Source organism: Hyla sarda, chromosome 3 (genome assembly GCF_029499605.1).
Source record: "Hyla sarda isolate aHylSar1 chromosome 3, aHylSar1.hap1, whole genome shotgun sequence".
NCBI classification, from domain to species: Eukaryota; Metazoa; Chordata; class Amphibia; order Anura; family Hylidae; genus Hyla; species Hyla sarda.
Window position 1 is genome coordinate 306,550,646 of NC_079191.1, and position 21,067 is coordinate 306,571,712.

Sequence of the window (21,067 nt, forward strand, 5' to 3'; positions counted from 1 at the left end):
TTGCACAAAGATTGGGCTCGTGCAAAAAAATTGGGCAGTTTGGACACTGCTGGTACACAGAATATAAATTCCCCCTTTCTTGTGGAAGCGTACCCACATGTGAAGCATTAGCTTGAAAATTGTTTATGCCTAAAATAAGGTAGTTATCTTGTCTTATGAAAACTGATATTCTTGATCAGCCAAGGTCAGGTTAAAAAAAAAAAAATATTAGATTTGTGTAATGAGTTTAGAATTTTTACTATGTTAAAATTGTACAATATTGTTATTGATATTGTTTGCATTAAGTTAATGTATTCAAAATATTTTTGTTTACCTCCCCTTTCTGTTTAGATAAAAAACGTTCTAAACTCAATCAGGCTGCTCGGAGATGCTTCAGTTTCGTTTACAGACAATTGCGTTGTTGGAATTGAGGCAAATACTGAAAGAATCAACAAGTTGATGAATGAATCTTTAATGCTTGTTACAGCGCTGAATCCACACATAGGTAACTAAGAAAGCGTGTCGATATTTCTCTGACTGCTTGTGTTCATAATAGCCAGATTGACAGAATTCCCAGACCTCCAAAATATATCCCAAAGCTTTGCCATACTGGTAACACTATCTCTCCTGACCTATTTATTAACATATGCATTTAAATATAACTTTATGTACATGTTTGTCATCTGGGAGAGGGGAATAGAGAATCTGGAAGAAAGAGGGTCCAAGTTTTCTGACTACACACCCAATCCTTTTCCTTCCTACATCTGGCATCAGATCTCAGCAAGTCATCCCTAATAATAGAATAAATATATATATATACACACACAAAACTCAACGTGTGTGTATGCGTGTATGTTCCAGAATCACGTCCAAACGGCTAAAGATATTAACATGACACTTGGCACACATGTTACTTATATGTCATCAACAAACATAGGATAGGTGATTTAACCCTTACTCACCCCCATTTGCCAGGGGCAGAGTTTATGTTTAAAGTCCCATACAAGTCAATGGGAAATATATGTTACTACATAACGTTCAAACGGCTTGAGATATTTCGATAATACTTGGTCACATGTTACTTATATGTCCACTTAAAATATAGGATAGTTAATTTAACCCTTAACTACCCCCATTTGTAAGGGTCGGGGTTTTTGTTTAAAGTCCCATGCAAATCAATGGGAAATGTATGTTCCCACATAACTTCCGTACGGCTGGACATAATTCAATACCTGGTACACATATTACGGGTCGGCATAGGAGGTCGGGAAAGGAGGTCGGGATAGGAGGACGGGATAGTAGGTCAGGATATGACAACAATATATGAGGACGGGGTATGAAGTCAAAAGCTTCCTCCTTTGTTTATTTTCCTCCCCAACAAGGATTAGGAAGGAAAAACCGGGCAATGCCGGGTACTCAGCTAAATATATATATTATCTCTATCTCTCTCAACGTGTGTGTGTGTGTGTGTGTATGTTCCAGCATCACGTCCAAATGGCTAAAGATAGTAACATGAAACTTGGCACACATGTTGCTTATATGTCAACAACAAACATAGGATAGGTGATTTAACCCTTACCCACCCCGATTTGCTAGGGGCGGAGTTTGTTTAAAATCCCATAAAAGTCTATGGGAAATATGTTACTGCATAACTTCCAAACGGCTGGAGATATTTCGATAATACTTGGTCACATGCTACTTATATGTCCACTTAAAATATAGGATAGTTAATTTAACCCTTAACTACCCCCATTTGTGAAGGTCAGGGTTTTTGTGTAAAGTCCCATGCAAATCAATGGGAAATGTATGTTCCAGCATAACTTCCAAATGGCTGGAGATATTTTGATGAAACTTGGTACACATGTTACGTATATAATTATAATTATTATTATTATAATTTTTTTAAATATAAAAAAGCCATTCTCCCTTCAAAAAACACCCCTTTTTTCCCATTAATGAAAAAAATTTAATCCCTGTAACGTGACATTGAAAAAAGTATCGGTAATTGTTATCGGCAAGTACCTTACTTGTTCTTGGTCTTAAGAAAATGGTATCTGGACATCCCTAGTTTAAGTCATTGTATGTTGAGACTATAACTCTATGGAAACCTGGTAATTGGTTCTGTAGCCCCCAAAATGTCATCCAAAAATAGGAAAATTGAGGATTAACCCCTTTCCACAGAGTGACTTTTATATAAATGTCAGGTTATGTAGCTAGTTTGTGCATCCTGACGTTTATATGTCATTCAGTTAACCCGGCGATGTGCGGCATCGCACGTGTTAACAGGTAGAAGTCCCGATGTTACTGGCGGGAGACAACTTCTGCAACACACCCCAAAACCATCTGTGAATGGTCCTATTCAGCGATCACTGTGATTGGTCACTGTGGACCAATCACAGTGTCTCAGCTGACTGGGGGGGTTGAAAGTTCAGATCCCCTGCTCTGCCTGCCCCTAGTAGTCCGGGCAGAGCAGGGGAAGATGACCCGGAGAGCTGCGGGGCCCAATGGGGGGGGGGGGGGGCTTTTTCTCCTTTTACCCCTTATGAAAAGGTAAAGTTGGGGTCTACTCCAGCATGTTATTGTAGTTTTTTATTTTTTACACTAACTTGCTGGTATTGCCCCATACTTTTCATTTTCACAAGAGGTAAAAGGAAAAAAAGACCCCCAAAATTTGTAACGGAATACCCAATATGTGGATGTACAATGCTCTGCGGGCGCACAACAAGGCTCAGGAATGAGAGCGCCATGTACACTTGAGGTGATTTGCTCAGGGGTGGCTGATCGTTACAGCGGTTCTGACATAAACACAAAAAACATCAAAATATCTCCAGTTATTTGGAAGTTATGCTGGAACATACATTTCCCATTGATGCCCAGACAGGCATGCTGGGAGTTGTACTTCTGTAACATCTGGTCCTTCAGATGTTGCCGAGCTACAACTCCCAGCATGCCTGGACAGTCTGGGCATGCATGGAGTTGAAGTTTTGCAACATCTGGAGGGCTACAGTTTGGACACCACTACACAGTGGTCTCCAAACTTCTCCAGTTGTTGCAAAACTACATGGTCTGCATGGTCTGTCAGTGCATGCTGGGAGTTGTTGTTTTGCAACAGCCGGAGGCACACGGTCTGGGAAACGCTGAGTTAAGTAACAAACTCAGTGTTTTGCAACCAGTGTGCCAGTGTACATAACTACAAGTCCCAGCATGCCCTTCTGCTGTCACTGCATGCTGAGAGTTGTAGCTTTGCAACAGCTGGAGGTTTACATTCACACAGACAGGGGTTTACGAGTTTCTCACTGCAAGTTTGAGATGTAGCAAATTTTCCGCTGCAGCTCAAACTCCCAGCGGAAAACGGCGGTGAACCCACACCCGTGTGAATGTACCCAAAAAACACTACACTGCACAAAATAAAGGGTAAAACACTACATATACACACCCCTACACAGTTCCACCCAACCCCCCCAATAAAAATGAAAAACATCTGATACGGAACAGTTTCCAAAACGGAGCCTACAGCTGTTGCGAAACAACTACTTCCAGTGTTGCCGGACAACCATTGACTGTCCAGGCATGCTGGGAGCTGTGCAACAGCTGGAGGCACTATGTTTGGGAATCACTGGCATAGAATACCCCTATGCAAATGCCTAATTTAGGCCTCAAATACACATGGCACTCTCTCACTTCGGAGCCCTGTCTTATTTCAAGGCAACAGGTTAGGGCCACATAAGGTGTATTTCCGTACTCGGGAGAAATTGCCTAACAAATTTTGGGGGGCTTTTTCTCCTTTTACCCCCTTTATGAAAAGGTAAAGTTGGGGTCTACTCCAGCATGTTATTGTAAATTTTTTTATTTTTTTTATTTTTTTTTTTACACTAACTTGCTGGTATTGCCCTATACTTTTCATTTTCACCAGAGGTAAAAGGAAAAAAAGACCCCCAAAATTTGTAACGCAACTTTTTCTGAGTAACAAAATACCCCATATGTGGATATAAAATGCTCTGCAGGCGCACAACAAGGCTCAGGAATGAGAGCGCCATGTACATTTGAGGTGATTTGCTCAGGGGTGGCTGATCGTTACAGCGGTTCTGACATAAACACAAAAAAAAATAATCTCCCACATGTGACCACATTTTTTAACACCCCTTAAGGAATGTAACAAGGGGTATAGTGAGCCTTAACTACCCACAAGTGTTTGAAGAATCTTCATTAAAGTTACACGTGAAAATTTTTTTATTTTTTCATTTGTGTTATCCCAAATTTTTCATTTTCACAAGGGGTAATAAGAAAAAGGCCCCCCAAAATTTGTAACACCATTTCTTCTGAGTAAGGAAATACCCCATGTGTGGATGTAAAGTGCTTTGCTGGCACACTACACTGCTCAGAAGAGAAGGAGCGCCATTGGGCTTTTGGAGAGAGAATTCGGCTGGAATTGAAGACCATGTACATTTACAAAGCCCCCATGGTGTCAGAATGGTGGAATCCCCCCACATGTGACCCCATTCTGGAAACTACACCCCTCACGGAATGTAATGTAAAAATGGTTAATTTGGGGGGAAAAAATGTATTTTAGTGGAAAAATTTAAATTTTTTAATTTACACACCCGATTTTAATGAAAAGTTGTGGGGTGTTAAGGCTCACTGCACCATTTGTTATGTGCCTTGTGGGGTGTAGTTTCCAAAAGAGTATGCCATGTGTTTTTTTTTTTTTTGTTTTCTTTTTGCTGTCATGGAACCATAGGGGCTTCCTTAATGCGACATTCCCCCTAAAAGCCATTTCAGCAAAATTCACTCCCCAAAATCTCATTGTTGCTCCTTCACTTCTGAGCCCTCAAGTGAACCCACAGAGCACTTAACATCCACATATGAGGTATTTCCTTACTCCAGAGAAATTGGTTTACACATTTGGGGGTGCATTTTCTCCTTATACCCCTTGTAAAAATAAAAAAAAACTTCTACAAGAACATGTTAGTGTAAAAAATGGGAAACACCAAAAGGTTTAACAAAAATTCTGAATATCATTTTGTATACTTTGAGGGGTTTTTTTTTTTTTAGGGAAAATTGCTGCTGAACTTTGAAGCCCTCTGATGTCTTCCAAAAGTAAAAACCTGTCAACTTTATGATGCAAACATGAAGTAGACATATTGTATATGTGAATCCATATATAATTTATTTGGAATGTCTATTTTCCTCACAAGCAGAGAGCTTCAAAGTTAGAAAAATGCGACATTTGGGAATTTTTCACCAAGAAATGATGCAAGTATCGACGAATATTTACCACTACCATAAAGTAGAATATGTCACGAAAAAACAAACTCTGAATCAGAATGAAAAGTAAAAGCATCCCAGAGTTATTTAATGCTTAAAGTGACAGTGGTCAGATGTGCAAAAAACGCTCTGGTCCTTAAGGTCAAAATGGGCTTGGTCCTTAAGGGGTTAAGTAGATAACTAATACAGATAAAGCAAGTCCTTACATATAAAAGTAAGAAAGATCTGCTGGGAGCTGTAAATCACTGTCTATATAGAGGACTTCAGGGTCTTGTACAGAACACACACTGTCCCAAAAAAGTAAAATGGAGCCGCTCTCACCTGTTGTCCAAAGAAGCAGCTAACTGTGGCACAGGTAAAGAGTAGTACAGAACATGTAATACCTCCCTGTACTGTATGGAGGCGCTACCAGACATCAAGTCTGTTCATGCACTTCAGTAATACAGGGGTTTTACCAGTGATATGCCCATTCCGATTGGTCAGTTCTTCCAGTCATTGAAGCCTTTCACAGATCTGGACTTTCCGTAGCATTGTATAGTGAGTCTGGTTTCAATTTACAAGGGTCCAGAAAAGACCATTGTATGTTGAAACTATTGTATGTTGAGGCCATTGTAAGTTTAGGGATCACTGTATAAGATTCGAACATTAATATGCAGATTTAAAAAGGCATTGATAAAGCAAATATTAAATTCGCCATCTTCTCAATCACTAATTGACTTTGGTAAAAAAAAAATTCACACTTAAATATACTTAACCCCTTAACGACCACGGACGTAAATGTTTAGTCCTGGTTTGGCGGGACTTCGCGCACCAGGACGTACATTTACGTCCTGTGTATCACCGCGAGCATTGGAACGGTTCTCGCGTCATACACAGCAGGTTCCGGGGACCCGCCGGTAATGGCCGACATCCGTGATTGCGCGGATGTCTGCCATTAGCCCCTCTGATGCCGTGTTCAATACAGATCACGGCATTAGCAGCAGTGCGGTACTTTGAATGGATGATCGGATCGCCCGCATCGCTGCCGGGGCGATCCGATCATCCAGCATGGCGCCCGGAGGTCCCCTTACCTGGCTCCGGCCGTCTCCTGGGGTCTTCTGCTCTGGTCTGAGATCGAGCAGACCAGAGCAGAAAATCACCGATAAAACTGTTCAGTGCTATGACCTATGCATAGCACTGAACAGTATTAGCAATCAAAGGATTGCCATAGATAGTCCCCTATGGGGACATAAAAAGTGTAAAAATTAAAAAGCGTAACCGTCGACCTCTCACATTGAGCGCTAATGCGGGGGCCCTGTTTAGGAGATTGGGGGGGGGGGGAATCCAGCGGTAAGACCCTGGCTTTATCATTCTCAGAGCAGCAGCCAGCAAGAATCTACCTCAGTGGTGGATCGCACGCCCCCCACGATCACGCTGTGGGGGCTCTATCCACCCCACTGGACCACCAGGGTTGGTTTAATTATCCTTTTAGATGCCGCTGTCAACTTTGGTGGTGGTGATCTAAAGGGTTAATAGCCGGCTGCGTCAATCGCCGCATGTCTGCTAGTAACGCCGGCCCCCAGCTACAGGAATCAGCTGGGGGCCGGCTGGTATGACGCGGGCTCGAGTTGGGAACCCACGCCATATAACGGTTGCCGTCTCAGGACGAGCCAGCTCATCCTTAGACGGCAACCGGTTAAACAAATAAAAATTTCCATAATTGTAGTATTTTTTTAATCCGCCTCACAAAAAAATTAGAACAGAAAAATATTGAATATGAATATGTATTCCAATATGGTAACAACAATGAAAAAAAAAAATAAATAATAAAGTTTTGCTGTAAAAGAATGAGACCTAACATAGTGCCATCATTGGAAGGGTTTTGTAATGTGACAACACAATTTTTTTTTTTTCTATTATGGTATGGTAAAAAGTTACGGCACTTGGAAGCTGGTAATAGAAAAACTAAAAAGATGATAAAATTGCTTGGGCATTTAGGCCCCAAAAAGCATGATGGGGAAAGGGGTTAAAACAGTACCAAAACACAACTAACATGAAAATTGTGAATGTTAATTCTCAAGTGGATTTCTAATTCTTTCTTACTTTGAATTTTTTTAATTATTTTACAGGATATGATAAAGCTGCCAAAATTGCCAAAACTGCACACAAGGAAGGTGGCACATTAAAAGAAACTGCCATAAAGCTTGGAATTCTTACATCAGAACAGTTCGATCAGTGGGTTAAACCAGAAGACATGCTTGGTCCAAAATAAAACGATTCATGATTCTACACATATTTTTCGCTCATAGTTTGTAAAATAAATGTGATCTACCACTTTAATTTCTGTGTATTGTAAGTGATCATTTTCTGTCTCTTTACGTCTGTAAACCCAGTTGCTTGTATATGGAGTAATACCTAAAAAATAGTGTATATTCAGATTTGGATGCCTTTTGTAACATTGCCATACATAAAAAATAAAATTAAAATAAAAAAGACCACAATTAAAACAAAAGTAAGGACATAAAGATTTGGTACATTAGAAAATGTTAGACCTCTTTGAATGCATGGATGAAAGACTGAAAAACATAAGTGGTCATTAATGCCTGAATAGGCCTGGCCATTAAAGTCTTGCCACAGCATCTCAATAAGATTTAAAGGAGAACAATACAAAAATTATAATTATCTCGCCATTATAAAGTTATATACCGTATATACTCGAGTATAAGCCGACCCGAATATAAGCCGAGGCCCCTAATTTCACCCCAAAATTCCAGGAAAAGTTATTGACTCGAGTATAAGCCTAGGGTGGGAAATACATCATCCCCCCTGTCATCATCCAGACCCCCGTCATTAACACCCTCATCATCATCACCCTGTCATCATCCCCCCTTCATCATCATCCCCTTGTCATCATCCCACACCCCCCCTTCATCATCCCCTTGTCATCATCCCCCTGTCATCATCCCACCCCCCCTTCATCATCACCACATGTCATCAGCCCCCCCCCCCCCCTTCATCATCACCGCTTGTCAATGTCTGATACAGCCATCGGCTGTCCGGGCTTGCTGAGAGTTGTAGTTTTGAAACCTCTGGAGGTCCGCAGGTTGAAGACCACTGCGGCCTTCGACATCATCCAGCCCCCCCCTCTCACCCCCTTTAGTTCTGTACTCCCCTCCGCTCGGCGGCACGTTAGGGTGTGCTGGTCCGATGCTGCAGGACTGTCCGGTGGGGAGGTCGTCCGGTGGGATAGTGGTTCCGGGCTGCCATCTTCACCGGGGGGGCCTCTTCTCCGTGCTTCAGGCCCGGAATAGAGGCGTTGCCTTGACGACGATGCAGAGGGACGTTGATAATGAAAGTCCCTCTGCGTCGTTGTCAAGGCAACGTGACTATTCCGGGCCCGAAGCGCGGAGAAGATGGCAGCCCGGAACCACTATCCAACCGGACGACCTCCCCCACCGGACAGTCCTGCAGCACCGGACCAGCGCACCCTAATGTCCCGCCGAGCGGAGGTGAGTACAGAACTAAAGGGGGTGAGCTGCCCGGGCTTGTTGGGAGTTGTAGTTTTGAAACATCTGGAGGCCCGCAGGTTGAAGACCACTGAGGGCGGAGAGTTCACTCGAGTATAAGCCGAGGGGGGTGTTTTCAGCACGAAAAATCATGCTGAAAAACTCTGCTTATACTCGAGTATATACGGTAACTTTAATGCATTTACATTGTCCCTATTGTACCTCCCACAGGAAGTTCAGTAGTTCTTTATGAATTGCTGACTGTCGACCATCGTTATTCCTGTTTTGGCAGCCATCCTGTGCCTATTACATTTTTCTCTCTGCTGTGCCCTCTGTCAGCCCTTCCCAGCTCTTGCATTTTCATAAAGCTTCGGTATGCTCAGCCGTGAGATGATCATACCTCACACACCTTTTCTGTTTCACCAAATAGCCTTGCACCTGCAGCAAGGATTCATAGAAGCTGTAGTATCGAAGTGCAATAGCATGTACATGGACCCAGAAGTAATGGAAAATGCAGAACAATGGCTGGACCTATTAAAAAAAAGTAACCAATCGGTAGGTTGCAATATCTACAGTATTACATGAAGAAAAATTACTTTTCAAATTTAACATCCCGGAGTTCTTTATGTAAAGACCTTCATTCCTTCACTCCAAAAACTTGTTTTTGTTTTTCAGCCAGTTAAAGTTGGACTTGTACCTGGGATCATTATTCTGAAGCATAACCCAACAGCGATTGAGCATTAGGTCACAAACAGGTTGATATCCCACTACAGGATATTTTTTGTTGTGGCCATAAATTCTGCTTTTCTATCAGCTAACACACTTATCAGGTCCTGCAGAAGAAATGCCACCCCAGACCATCACACTACCAACATTTTATTTATTTATTTTTTATAGAGGAGAGAAGTTGCACTTCATAAGTAAACAACCACTGCAAAGTGAACAAGCAAAAGTGTTTACTAAAGTCATTTTAGTTAAAAAAATAAAAAAGAGTGCCACAAACTTTGTGCAAAAGAAACATTTCTGCGACATTGATAGATTTTAAGGCAAGACAAAACGCTCCTATTATGCTTAATTATACTTCTTTACTGACACAGCAGTAACCATATATTGTATATAGAAAAAAGAAAAAACATTTTTTACATATGTAATGCAAACAAACATGAATCCTAGGATGTAACCTAGTATGCTATATGGATCATCCAATCAGTCCACAGCCCAGGTAATAAATGTACAGGTATCTTCCTCTTCTTTGCTGCTCAGCAGTAATATTCAGATAAGTGTTTTTGCTCTCTGCAAAAAATTATCTCATAATTTAATTTTAGTATTCATCTACTGTCATTTATATCCAGCTAATATCTCTTGTTTTACAAAAGATATATGCTTTCTATATCTTTAGTTATTTAATTAATTATATAATTCATTTATTTATTTTCTAATTTACTTCCTTGCTGGTTTTTTCTCAGTTAATTGTTTAATTGTCTACCCCCTTGTATAGTAATCGTTACTCTCTTCATTAGTTTAGTTTTCCTTTCATACTATTGTTGCGCTCTGACAGGCTAATTCATACGCTTACCGGTTGCTATTAGCGCCACTCTCCGCTCCCGCACCTTCCGTCCGCATCTATTATCCATTCCGTTTACTCTGCAGGTTAATTAAGCATTCTTCTTATTCCCTGCGCCGCCGCCATCTTAAGTCCGGCTCGAGCGCGTCTCTCTTCAAATCTCGCGATACCCGGCAGTGAGGTGATCTCCTGTCAGGGTAGAACGAGATTTCTGTCTCAGGACGGCAGAAAGTGTACAACACACGGTCACTTGTTACAGTGTTTCTACATACTATTGATATACTTCATATCCTTTTTCTTCAAAACTTCTTTTCTTTTCATTCCTGGTGTTACACTGCTCTCTAGTGGTAATAGTTTACATTACAAGTTAAAAAAATTATAAGATATTTTTACCTCACAATTGACTAGCCCTATCATATATATATCGCTGTGTGTATACGCATGTGTATGTGTGTGTGTACATATATGTGTATGCGCGCACGTATGTATATACCCATATACAGCTTTACTATTATCATTCCTCTTATTTTATAAGTGAGAATTAATTTTAATTAATTTTAGTTAATATTCATATATATATTTAATACAGTCCTTAATAGCATTATTTCCTTAACTTTTTTCCTCACAGTATATTCATTTGTCATACCTTCCCTCTATTTCTTCCAAACATGTCTGAAAAATAAAAGCATGACTGATCCTTCACAGGATCGCATTCAAGCAATGGTGGACACATCAGTGTCCAAATCTGTGCAAGCAGCCATTGTGACATTACAAGATACCATCATTAAATCTATGAATTTGGTACTTGCCTGTACCACCCCTCAAAATCCTTTGGATTTACCGCCTCAAACCCCATCTGACCAATATTGGTCCCCTAAGGAATCAGTCGATGAACTGGCTAGAGGTTTTAAGGCACCCGGAAAGTCCAAATCCAAAAAACGTCACCTGTCTGTAGGTCCTTATGCTAAACCTATCAGATATCCGACTGAACATATATCATCTAAATCTCTATCTAATGATTCTGTCCCTATACGGGGACCTAATCCACCTGATAATTCATCCTCTACCCTTGAAGAGGCCCATTCCTCTAAAGGAAAAAGAGTGGATTTTAGATCCAAACCAGACTCCTACAGGGACTCCACATCTGATGAATCCGATCATTCGGACATAGAAGATGTGGATGACATTCTATATATATCTGAGGAAGGTGGCTCAGCCAATGACGACCCTGTTTTACAGGAAGACACCAATACAGGTGACCCTAATGACCCCTTTTTCGATCCCTCTTTGATATATCATCCTCGTTCTGGGGAATGGTTATCCGAACCTAAGGTAGCCAAATATTTGGCCATGTGGGTATTTAAATCCCTAGATAAGGCATCTAGAAGCAAATTGAAATCAGAGTGTCCTCGGCCATCCCTCCCACATAATTCCTCGGCCACCCCGGAGTTGGATCCCCTACTCAATAAATTTTTATTTAAAACAGGAAAGAATCCAAAAAAGGGGATCGATCGCAGCTTCAAAGCTTGCCAGGACAAACTCATGGACTTATTAGGTCCTTTAACTAAAATCCTAAATTTAGCTGAAATAGCTACAAATTCTAACTCTCCAGTGGATACGGAAACATTAAAGGGATGGGCTCAAAGAGCGATATGCTTATTCGGTAATGCCGATGAAGATCGACCCACAACTTTCTAATTTGGCCTCTACAGAGCCTCCTAACCCTACTAAGGGTTTATTATTCGGAGATGAGTTCATCAAAGAAATGAATAAATACGTAGGATTGTTCTCATCTTTAAGTAAAGCGCAGGTCTCAATGAAAAAGGTCTTTTCTCAGAAGATTTTTGGAAAGGCTGGAAGAGGTAGGGGCCGCTCTTCCAGCCGTCCAAACCAGTATAGACCCCATTACAGAACCCCATATAATCCACCCCAACCCTCCTTCACTGCACCCACCCCAACACCATTTTTCCCATACAGGGGCAGACCTTGGAGATCCCGAGGACAACGAGGTTATCCACGATCCAGACCTGCTCCAGGTAAGACCTCCCCTGAATTCTTCCCCTCATATCCCATTAGGAGGGAGACTCCTACATTTTACAATAAATTGGAGTATGATTACATCAGAGTCTTGGATTTTATACACAGTCAGGGGATATCAAATAGAATTTTCTTTCTCCTCCAATTCAAAGGTCTCTTCCTCATCCGATCCAATTCTCCATGACGGACAGGAGCCTTATAGATTTAGAAGTCAAAGAACTTCTATCAAAAAATGCAATCATCCCGATTCCCTATCATTCTGTGGGTTATCTGAGCAATCTCTTTTTAGTCAAAAAGAAAGACGGCGGTCACAGACCGGTCATCAATCTGAAATCCCTCAACAACATGGTTATATACCGTCATTTCAAAATGGAGGGAATTCACCTACTAAGGGACATTCTATTGAAAGACGATTGGCTCGCAAAAATAGATCTGAAAGATGCCTATCTCACAGTCCCTATCCACCCTTCCTCCCAAACTTACCTTCAATTCATATGGAACAACCAAAGGTGGCAATTCACTTGCCTCCCATTCGGCCTATCATCAGCACCTTGGTGCTTCACAAAGCTTCTCAAACCAGTGATTGCATTACTCAGAGGTCGCGGGGTTCGCCTTATAATATACCTCAACGACATCCTCCTTATGGCCCAGTCCAAAGATCTTCTATCACTCCATATGGGTTGGACTATGTCTCTCTTAACCCAATTGGGTTTCCTCATAAACTCCAAAAAGTCAATCCTTATCCCATCACAAAAAATCAAATTTTTGGGTTTCATGATCAATACCCAATCAACCACTCTGAGTCTTCCATCCAGGAAATTGAAGACTATCAGAAAGGAGATTCGTCAAATTCTTCTCAAGGATTTGATATCCTTGAGAACGATAGCCTGCATAGTGGGTCTCCTTGCAGCCTCCATTCAGGCTATTTTTCCGGCTCCCCTCCACTACAGGGCTCTTCAACGACTAAAAATTCACCATCTGAGAGAAGGTCTAGGTTACTCAGACAAAATCCGTCTGTCTTCCGAAGCCAGAGAGGAACTTCTCTGGTGGCTATCTCACGTAGAATCCTGGAACGGAAAAGCGATTTTTCACCCGAATCCGGATTTAATTATAGAATCCGACGCGAGTCTTTCAGGTTGGGGTGCTCACTGCGGTCCCCTTTCGACCGGAAACTACAACTGCCAGCATGCCCGGAGAGCCTTTGGCTGTCTAGGCATGCTGGGAGTTGTAGTTTTGCAATAGCTGGAGGCACCTGGGTTGGCAAACACTGCCTTAAGGCCTAACCCAGTGTTTCCCAACCAGGGAGCCTCCAGCTGTTGCAAAAGTATAACTGCCAGCATGCTCGGAGAGCCTTTGGCGGTCTAGGCATGCTGGGAGTTGTAGTTTTGCAACAGCTGGAGGCGCCTGGGTTGGCAAACACTGCCTTAAGGCCTAACCCAGTGTTTCCCAACCAGGGAGCCTCCAGCTGTTGCAATACTACAACTGCCAGCATGCCCGGAGAGCCTTTGACTGTCTAGGCATGCTGGGAGTTGTAGTTTTGGAATAGCTGGAGGCGCCTGGGTTGGCAAACACTGCCTTAGGACCCAGAGTATTGTATTATACTCCAGAGCTGTACTCACTATTCTGCTGGTGATCACTGTGAAACAGAACCACTTTTTTTACATTTATTATTTTATTATTATATAGATGTATAGAGGGTGGGGTGTAGCTCTGTATAGGTATATGCAGAGCTACACCCCCCCTCTTTCCCATAGGTATATGCAGAGCTACATCCCCCCTCTTCCCCATAGGTATATGCAGAGCTACACCCCCTCTCTTCCCCATAGGTATATGCAGAGCTACACCACCCCCCTCTTTCCCATATGTATATGCAGAGGTACACCCCCCCTTCCCCATAGGTATATAGTGTAACTCTGCATATACCTATGGCAAAGAGGGGGGGTAGCTCTGTATATACCTATGGGAAAGAGGGGGGGGTAGCTCTGCATATACCTATGGGAAAGAGGGGGGGGAGTGTAACTCTGCATATACCTATGCATATACCTATGGGAAAGAGGGGGGGTGTAACTCTGCATTTACCTATGGGAAAGAGGGGGTTTCCTGGCTACCTACCTGCCCTTTTACTGTGCAGGACACCAAGGAGATGGGAAGATTGTGTAGAGGAGCGGAGGGCACTGAATATATGCAGAGTCTGACATGTTTTTCCTGCAGATGTTAAGAGATCCACATGGCGGTCTTAACCGGACGGAGAAGAAAAGGAAAGAGGACGCTGCTGATCAGAAAATACGTAATTGTGAGTCCCAAAATGTAACTGTAATCACTTATATGGTATATACATCCTGTGTACAGCTGATATCTACCGCCATATGGTCCTGTATATAGTCACTTATATTGTATACAGATCCTTTATAGTATACTGGTCTGTATATAGTGGTTTTATTCAGTACAGTATGGCGGTATTTTCCAGTTATTGTGTGGTGGTATATATTTACTCCTTGTATACCAGTATTATTGGTCATGGAAATTCACTTACGTTAAAGTGTTTCTTACATATATAAATTTTAGTTTATTGTGTGTGGGATTTGGGTGGAATAGGGGCGTGGCAGAAGATTGACGAGCTGCAGAGACTAGCAGGGGCCCTTGCCTTTTTTTTTGGTCCGGGGGCCCCGAGTGTTGTCAGTCCGCTCCTGGGGGGAGGGGAGGGAGTGGGTGTAATTAAGGGGGGTGCGTGTGTGTGGTGGAGAGGGGGGGGGGGGGGTGCCATACAAAGGGTCCGCCCCGGGTGCCAAATGCTCTAGGTTCGCCCCTGCTCCCAGCATTCCTTTGGCTTTATGAGCATACTGGGAGTTGTAGTTTTGCAACAGCTGGAGGCCCCCAGATTGGGAAACACTGATCTATCTATCTATCTATCTATCTATTATATATCTATCTCCTATCTATCTATCTATCTATCTATCTAGACAAAGAATAAGTCAGCCAGCACTTTAGTTGATACCAAACTATTATATGGACCTGGCCTACAGGTGCATGCTACTAGGCTAGATATACAGCAACAGAAGAATGCAGCAGCACACTGCCAGCACAAAGATATAGGTGCAACATGAATATGCAGTTAAAACATGAAGAGCTATACAGCTATGGTGTAATAGATGCAAATGTGAAACTATGAAATAGTGAGGCACTTAGCTTGCAAATTTGTCTCCGCCGGCGGTCAAATAGCTTGGACCGTCCCACCGCGATAAGGTGGCCTCCTTGGGACGGACCCTACACTGTGAATATGCCTCTCTGTGAACAGTTCAGTAAGCATGGCAGGGTCTGGAACATCCAAGACACCTTATATACACACCTGATAGAGGTGGGTGGGGTGCAAGGCCAACATGGAGGTAGCCACTCCCCCGTATGTGCAATACAGACAAAGAATAAGTCAGCCAGCACTTTAGTTGATACCAAACTATTATATGGACCTGGCCTACAGGTGCATGCTACTAGGCTAGATATACAGCAACAGAAGAATGCAGCAGCACACTGCCAGCACAAAGATATAGGTGCAACATGAATATGCAGTTAAAACATGAAGAGCTATACAGCTATGGTGTAATAGATGCAAATGTGAAACTATGAAATAGTGAGGCACTTAGCTTGCAAATTTGTCTCCGCCGGCGGTCAAATAGCTTGGACCGTCCCACCGCGATAAGGTGGCCTCCTTGGGACGGACCCTACACTGTGAATATGCCTCTCTGTGAACAGTTCAGTAAGCATGGCAGGGTCTGGAACATCCAAGACACCTTATATACACACCTGATAGAGGTGGGTGGGGTGCAAGGCCAACATGGAGGTAGCCACTCCCCCGTATGTGCAATACAGACAAAGAATAAGTCAGCCAGCACTTTAGTTGATACCAAACTATTATATGGACCTGGCCTACAGGTGCATGCTACTAGGCTAGATATACAGCAACAGAAGAATGCAGCAGCACACTGCCAGCACAAAGATATAGGTGCAACATGAATATGCAGTTAAAACATGAAGAGCTATACAGCTATGGTGTAATAGATGCAAATGTGAAACTATGAAATAGTGAGGCCATGCTTACTGAACTGTTCACACAGAGGCATATTCACAGTGTAGGGTCCGTCCCAAGGAGGCCACCTTATCGCAGTGGGACGGTCCAAGCTATTTGACCGCCGGCGGAGACAAATTTGCGAGCTAAGTGCCTCACTATTTCATAGTTTCACATTTGCATCTATTACACCATAGCTGTATAGCTCTTCATGTTTTAACTGCATATTCATGTTGCACCTATATCTTTGTGCTGGCAGTGTGCTGCTGCATTCTTCTGTTGCTGTATATCTAGCCTAGTAGCATGCACCTGTAGGCCAGGTCCATATAATAGTTTGGTATCAACTAAAGTGCTGGCTGACTTATTCTTTGTCTGTATTGCACATACGGGGGAGTGGCTACCTCCATGTTGGCCTTGCACCCCACCCACCTCTATCAGGTGTGTATATAAGGTGTCTTGGATGTTCCAGACCCTGCCATGCTTACTGAACTGTTCACACAGAGGCATATTCACAGTGTAGGGTCCGTCCCAAGGAGGCCACCTTATCGCGGTGGAACGGTCCAAGCTATTTGACCGCCGGCGGAGACAAATTTGCGAGCTAAGTGCCTCACTATTTCATAGTTTCACATTTGCATCTATTACACCATAGCTGTATAGCTCTCCATGTTTTAACTGCATATTCATGTTGCACCTATATCTTTGTGCTGGCAGTGTGCTGCTGCATTCTTCTGTTGCTGTATATCTAGCCTAGTAGCGTGCACCTGTAGGCCAGGTCCATATAATAGTTTGGTATCAACTAAAGTGCTGGCTGACTTATTCTTTGTCTATAGATAGATAGATAGATTGATATGAGATAGATAGAAAGATAGATAAATAGATGATATATAGATAGAGAGATGATATATAGAAAGATACATAAATAGATGGATAGATAGATGATAGACAGATCGATAGATATAAGATAGATACATAGATATGATATAGATAGATAGATGATAGATAGATATGATATAGACAGATAGATAGATAGATAGATAGGAGATAGATGGATATGATATAGATAGATGGATATGATATAGATAAATTTATATGATATAGATAGATAGATCAGTGTATCCCAACCAGGGGGCCTCCAGCTGTTGCAAAACTACAACTCCCAGCATTCCTTTGGCTTTATGAGCATACTGGGAGTTGTAGTTTTGCAACAGCTGGAGGCCCCCCTAGTTGGGAAACACTGATCTATATCAATCATCTATCTATTATCTATCTATCTATCTATCTATCTATCAAAAAAAAAAAATCAAGAGACCAGCAGCACACAGAAAAATTAGTGCAAAAAAGGTGGAGATTTATTGCATTATCCCAGTATACAAAAGAAGCGACGTTGCAGCGACCTCTCGTTGCCGTTCTCAAGGAGCTTGTACACTGGGATAATGCAATAAATCTCCACCTTTTTTGCACTAATTTTTCTGTGTGCTGCTGGTCTCTTACTTTTTTCTAGTACAAGTGAACCTCTCACCAAGGTCCACACCCAGCGTGCACCATTGCATTGGTTTTCTTAATTTTGTTGTGCTGCTCTTCTGGAGTTTTTTTTTATTTTTTTTTATCTATCTATCCATCTATCTATCTATCTATCTATCTCATATCTATCTATCTATCTATCTATCTATATCATATCTATTTATCTATCCATCTATCTATATCCATCTATTTATGTATCTTTCTATCTTTCTATTTATCTATCTATCTCATATCTATCTCAGATAGATGAGAGATAGATGAAAGATAGATAGATATGAGAGATAGATAGATAGATGATATATAGATATATAGATAGATATGAGATAGATAGAAAGATAGATTAATAGATGATAGATAGATGATAGATATGATATAGATAGATAGATGATAGATATGATATAATATAGATAGATAGATAGATAGATAGGAGATAGATGGATAGATAGATAGAGCAGTGTTTCCCAACCAGGGGGCCTCCAGCTGTTGCAAAACTACAACTCCCAGTATGCTCATAAAGCCAAAGACATGCTGGGAGTTGTCGTTTTGGAATAGCTAGAGGCCCCCTGGTTGGGATACACTGATCTATCTATCTATCTATCTCATATCTATCTATCTATCTATCTATCTATCTATCTCATATCTATTATCTATCTATCTATCTATATTTCATCTATCTATCTACAAAACTAAAAATCCAGCGGCACTCCCACATAAGGTGCAAAAACAAAGTGTTTTGTTCCCCCATGTATGTGTGACGTATCGATAGCATCCCGCCATCTTCATCATACGTACAGTTGTACATTCTGTAGTCTCTGTGACATCACTGTGCTTCATAATAAACTGTGACATCACTGTGCTTCATAATAAACTGTGACATCACTGTGCTTCATAATAAACTGTGACATCACTGCGCTTCATAATAAACTGTGACATCACTGCGCTTCATAATAAACTGTGACATCACTGCGCTTCATAATAAACTGTGACATCACTGCGCTTCATAATAAACTGTGACATCACTGCGCTTCATAATAAACTGTGACATCACTGCGCTTCATAATAAACTGTGACATCACTGCGCTTCATAATAAACTGTGACATCACTGCGCTTCATAATAAACTGTGACATCACTGCGCTTTATAATAAACTGTGACATCACTGCGCTTCATAATAAACTGTGACATCACCGTGCTTCATAATAAACTGTGACATCACCGTGCTTCATAATAAACTGTGACATCACCGTGCTTCATAATAAACTGTGACATCACTGTGCTTCATAATAAACTGTGACATCACTGTGCTTCATAATAAACTGACATCACTGTGCTTCATCCTGTAATTTGATGTCACTGTGTATAACAACCCTGTAGTTACATCACAGTTTATTATTCTTGAATGGTGACTTCACTGTGTATATTTTCCCGGTACAATGACATCACTGTATAGTTACCCTCTACTGTGACAACACTGTGTTTATTAACCCTGTAGTGGCAAAACTGTTTATTGTCCCTGTACAGAGACATTACTGTTTATATTAACTCTGAACTGTGATGTCACTGTTCATATTTACCCTGTATTGTCACTCGCAGTGCAAGGTAAACGTGTACAGTGGCATTAGGGTATACAGGCTTAATATAAACAGTGATGTCACAGTGCAGTGTAAGTATCAACAGTGATGTTGCAGTATAGAGATAACACACAGTGATGTTATAGTTCAGAGATAATATACACAGTGATTTCACAGTACAGGGATAATAAACACAGTGATGTCGCAGTACAGGGATAATACACAGTGATGTCACAGTACAGGGATAATACACAGTGATGTCACAGTACAGGGATAATATACACAGTGATGTCACAGTACAGGGATAATATACACAGTGATGTCACAGTACAGGGATAATATACACAGTGATGTCACAGTACAGGGATAATACACAGTGATGTCACAGTACAGGGATAATATACACAGTGATGTCACAGTACAGAGATAATACACACAGTGATGTCACAGTACAGGGATAATACACACAGTGATGTCACAGTACAGGGAGGGATAATATACACAGTGATGTCATAGTACAGGGATAATACACAGTGACGTCACAGTACAGGGATAATACACAGTGATGTCACAGTACAGGGATAATACACAGTGATGTCACAGTACAGAGATAATACACACAGTGATGTCACAGTACAGGGATAATACACAGTGATGTGACAGTACAGAGATAATACACACAGTGATGTCACAGTACAGGAATAATACACAGAGTGATGTCACAGTACAGGGATAATACACAGTGATGTCACAGTACAGGGATAATACACACAGTGATGTCACAGTACAGAGATAATACACACAGTGATGTCACAGTACAGGGATAATACACACAGTGTGGTCACAGTACAGGGATAATACAAACAGTGATGTCACAGTACAGGGATAATATACACAGTGATGTCACAGTACAGGGATAATACACACAGTGATGTCACAGTACAGGGATAATATACACAGTGATGTCACAGTACAGGGATAATACACACAGTGATGTCACAGTACAGGGATAATATACACAGTGATGTCACAGTACAGGGATAATACACACAGTGATGTCACAGTACAGGGATAATGCACACAGTGATGTCACAGTACAGGGATAATATACACAGTGATGTCACAGTACACGGATAATATACACAGTGATGTCACAGTACAGGGATAATACACAGTGATGTCACAGTACAGGCATAATACACTGATGTCACAGTACAGGGATAATACACAGTGATGTCACAGTACAGAGAGAATATACACAGTGATGTCACAGTACAGGGATACTACACAGTGATGTCACAGTACAGGGATAATACACAGTGATGTCACAGTACAGGGATAATATACACAGTGATGTCACAGTACAGGGATAATACACACAGTGATGTCACAGTACAGAGATAATACTCAGTGATGTCACAGTACAGGGATAATACACAGTGATGTCACAGTACAGGGATAATACACACAGTGATGTCACAGTACATGGATAATACACAGTGATGGCACAGTACAGAGATAATACACAGTGACGTCACAGTACATGGATAATACACAGTGATGGCACAGTACAGAGTTAATACAC

The 21,067-nt window shown here is 41.6% G+C and overlaps 1 protein-coding gene across 1 annotated transcript in view; it reads left to right on the forward strand.

The window, feature by feature from the left end:
* The window catches only part of FH (fumarate hydratase), a 41,042-nt gene extending 33,483 nt beyond the window's left edge, over positions 1-7,559 (forward strand). The window contains exons 9-10 of the mRNA XM_056566998.1: positions 331-484; positions 7,353-7,559. Coding sequence (XP_056422973.1) covers positions 331-484; positions 7,353-7,495 — 297 coding nt within the window. The 3' untranslated portion in view covers positions 7,496-7,559. The remainder of the gene's footprint in view (positions 1-330; positions 485-7,352) is intronic.
* Positions 7,560-21,067: the final 13,508 nt, after the last annotated feature.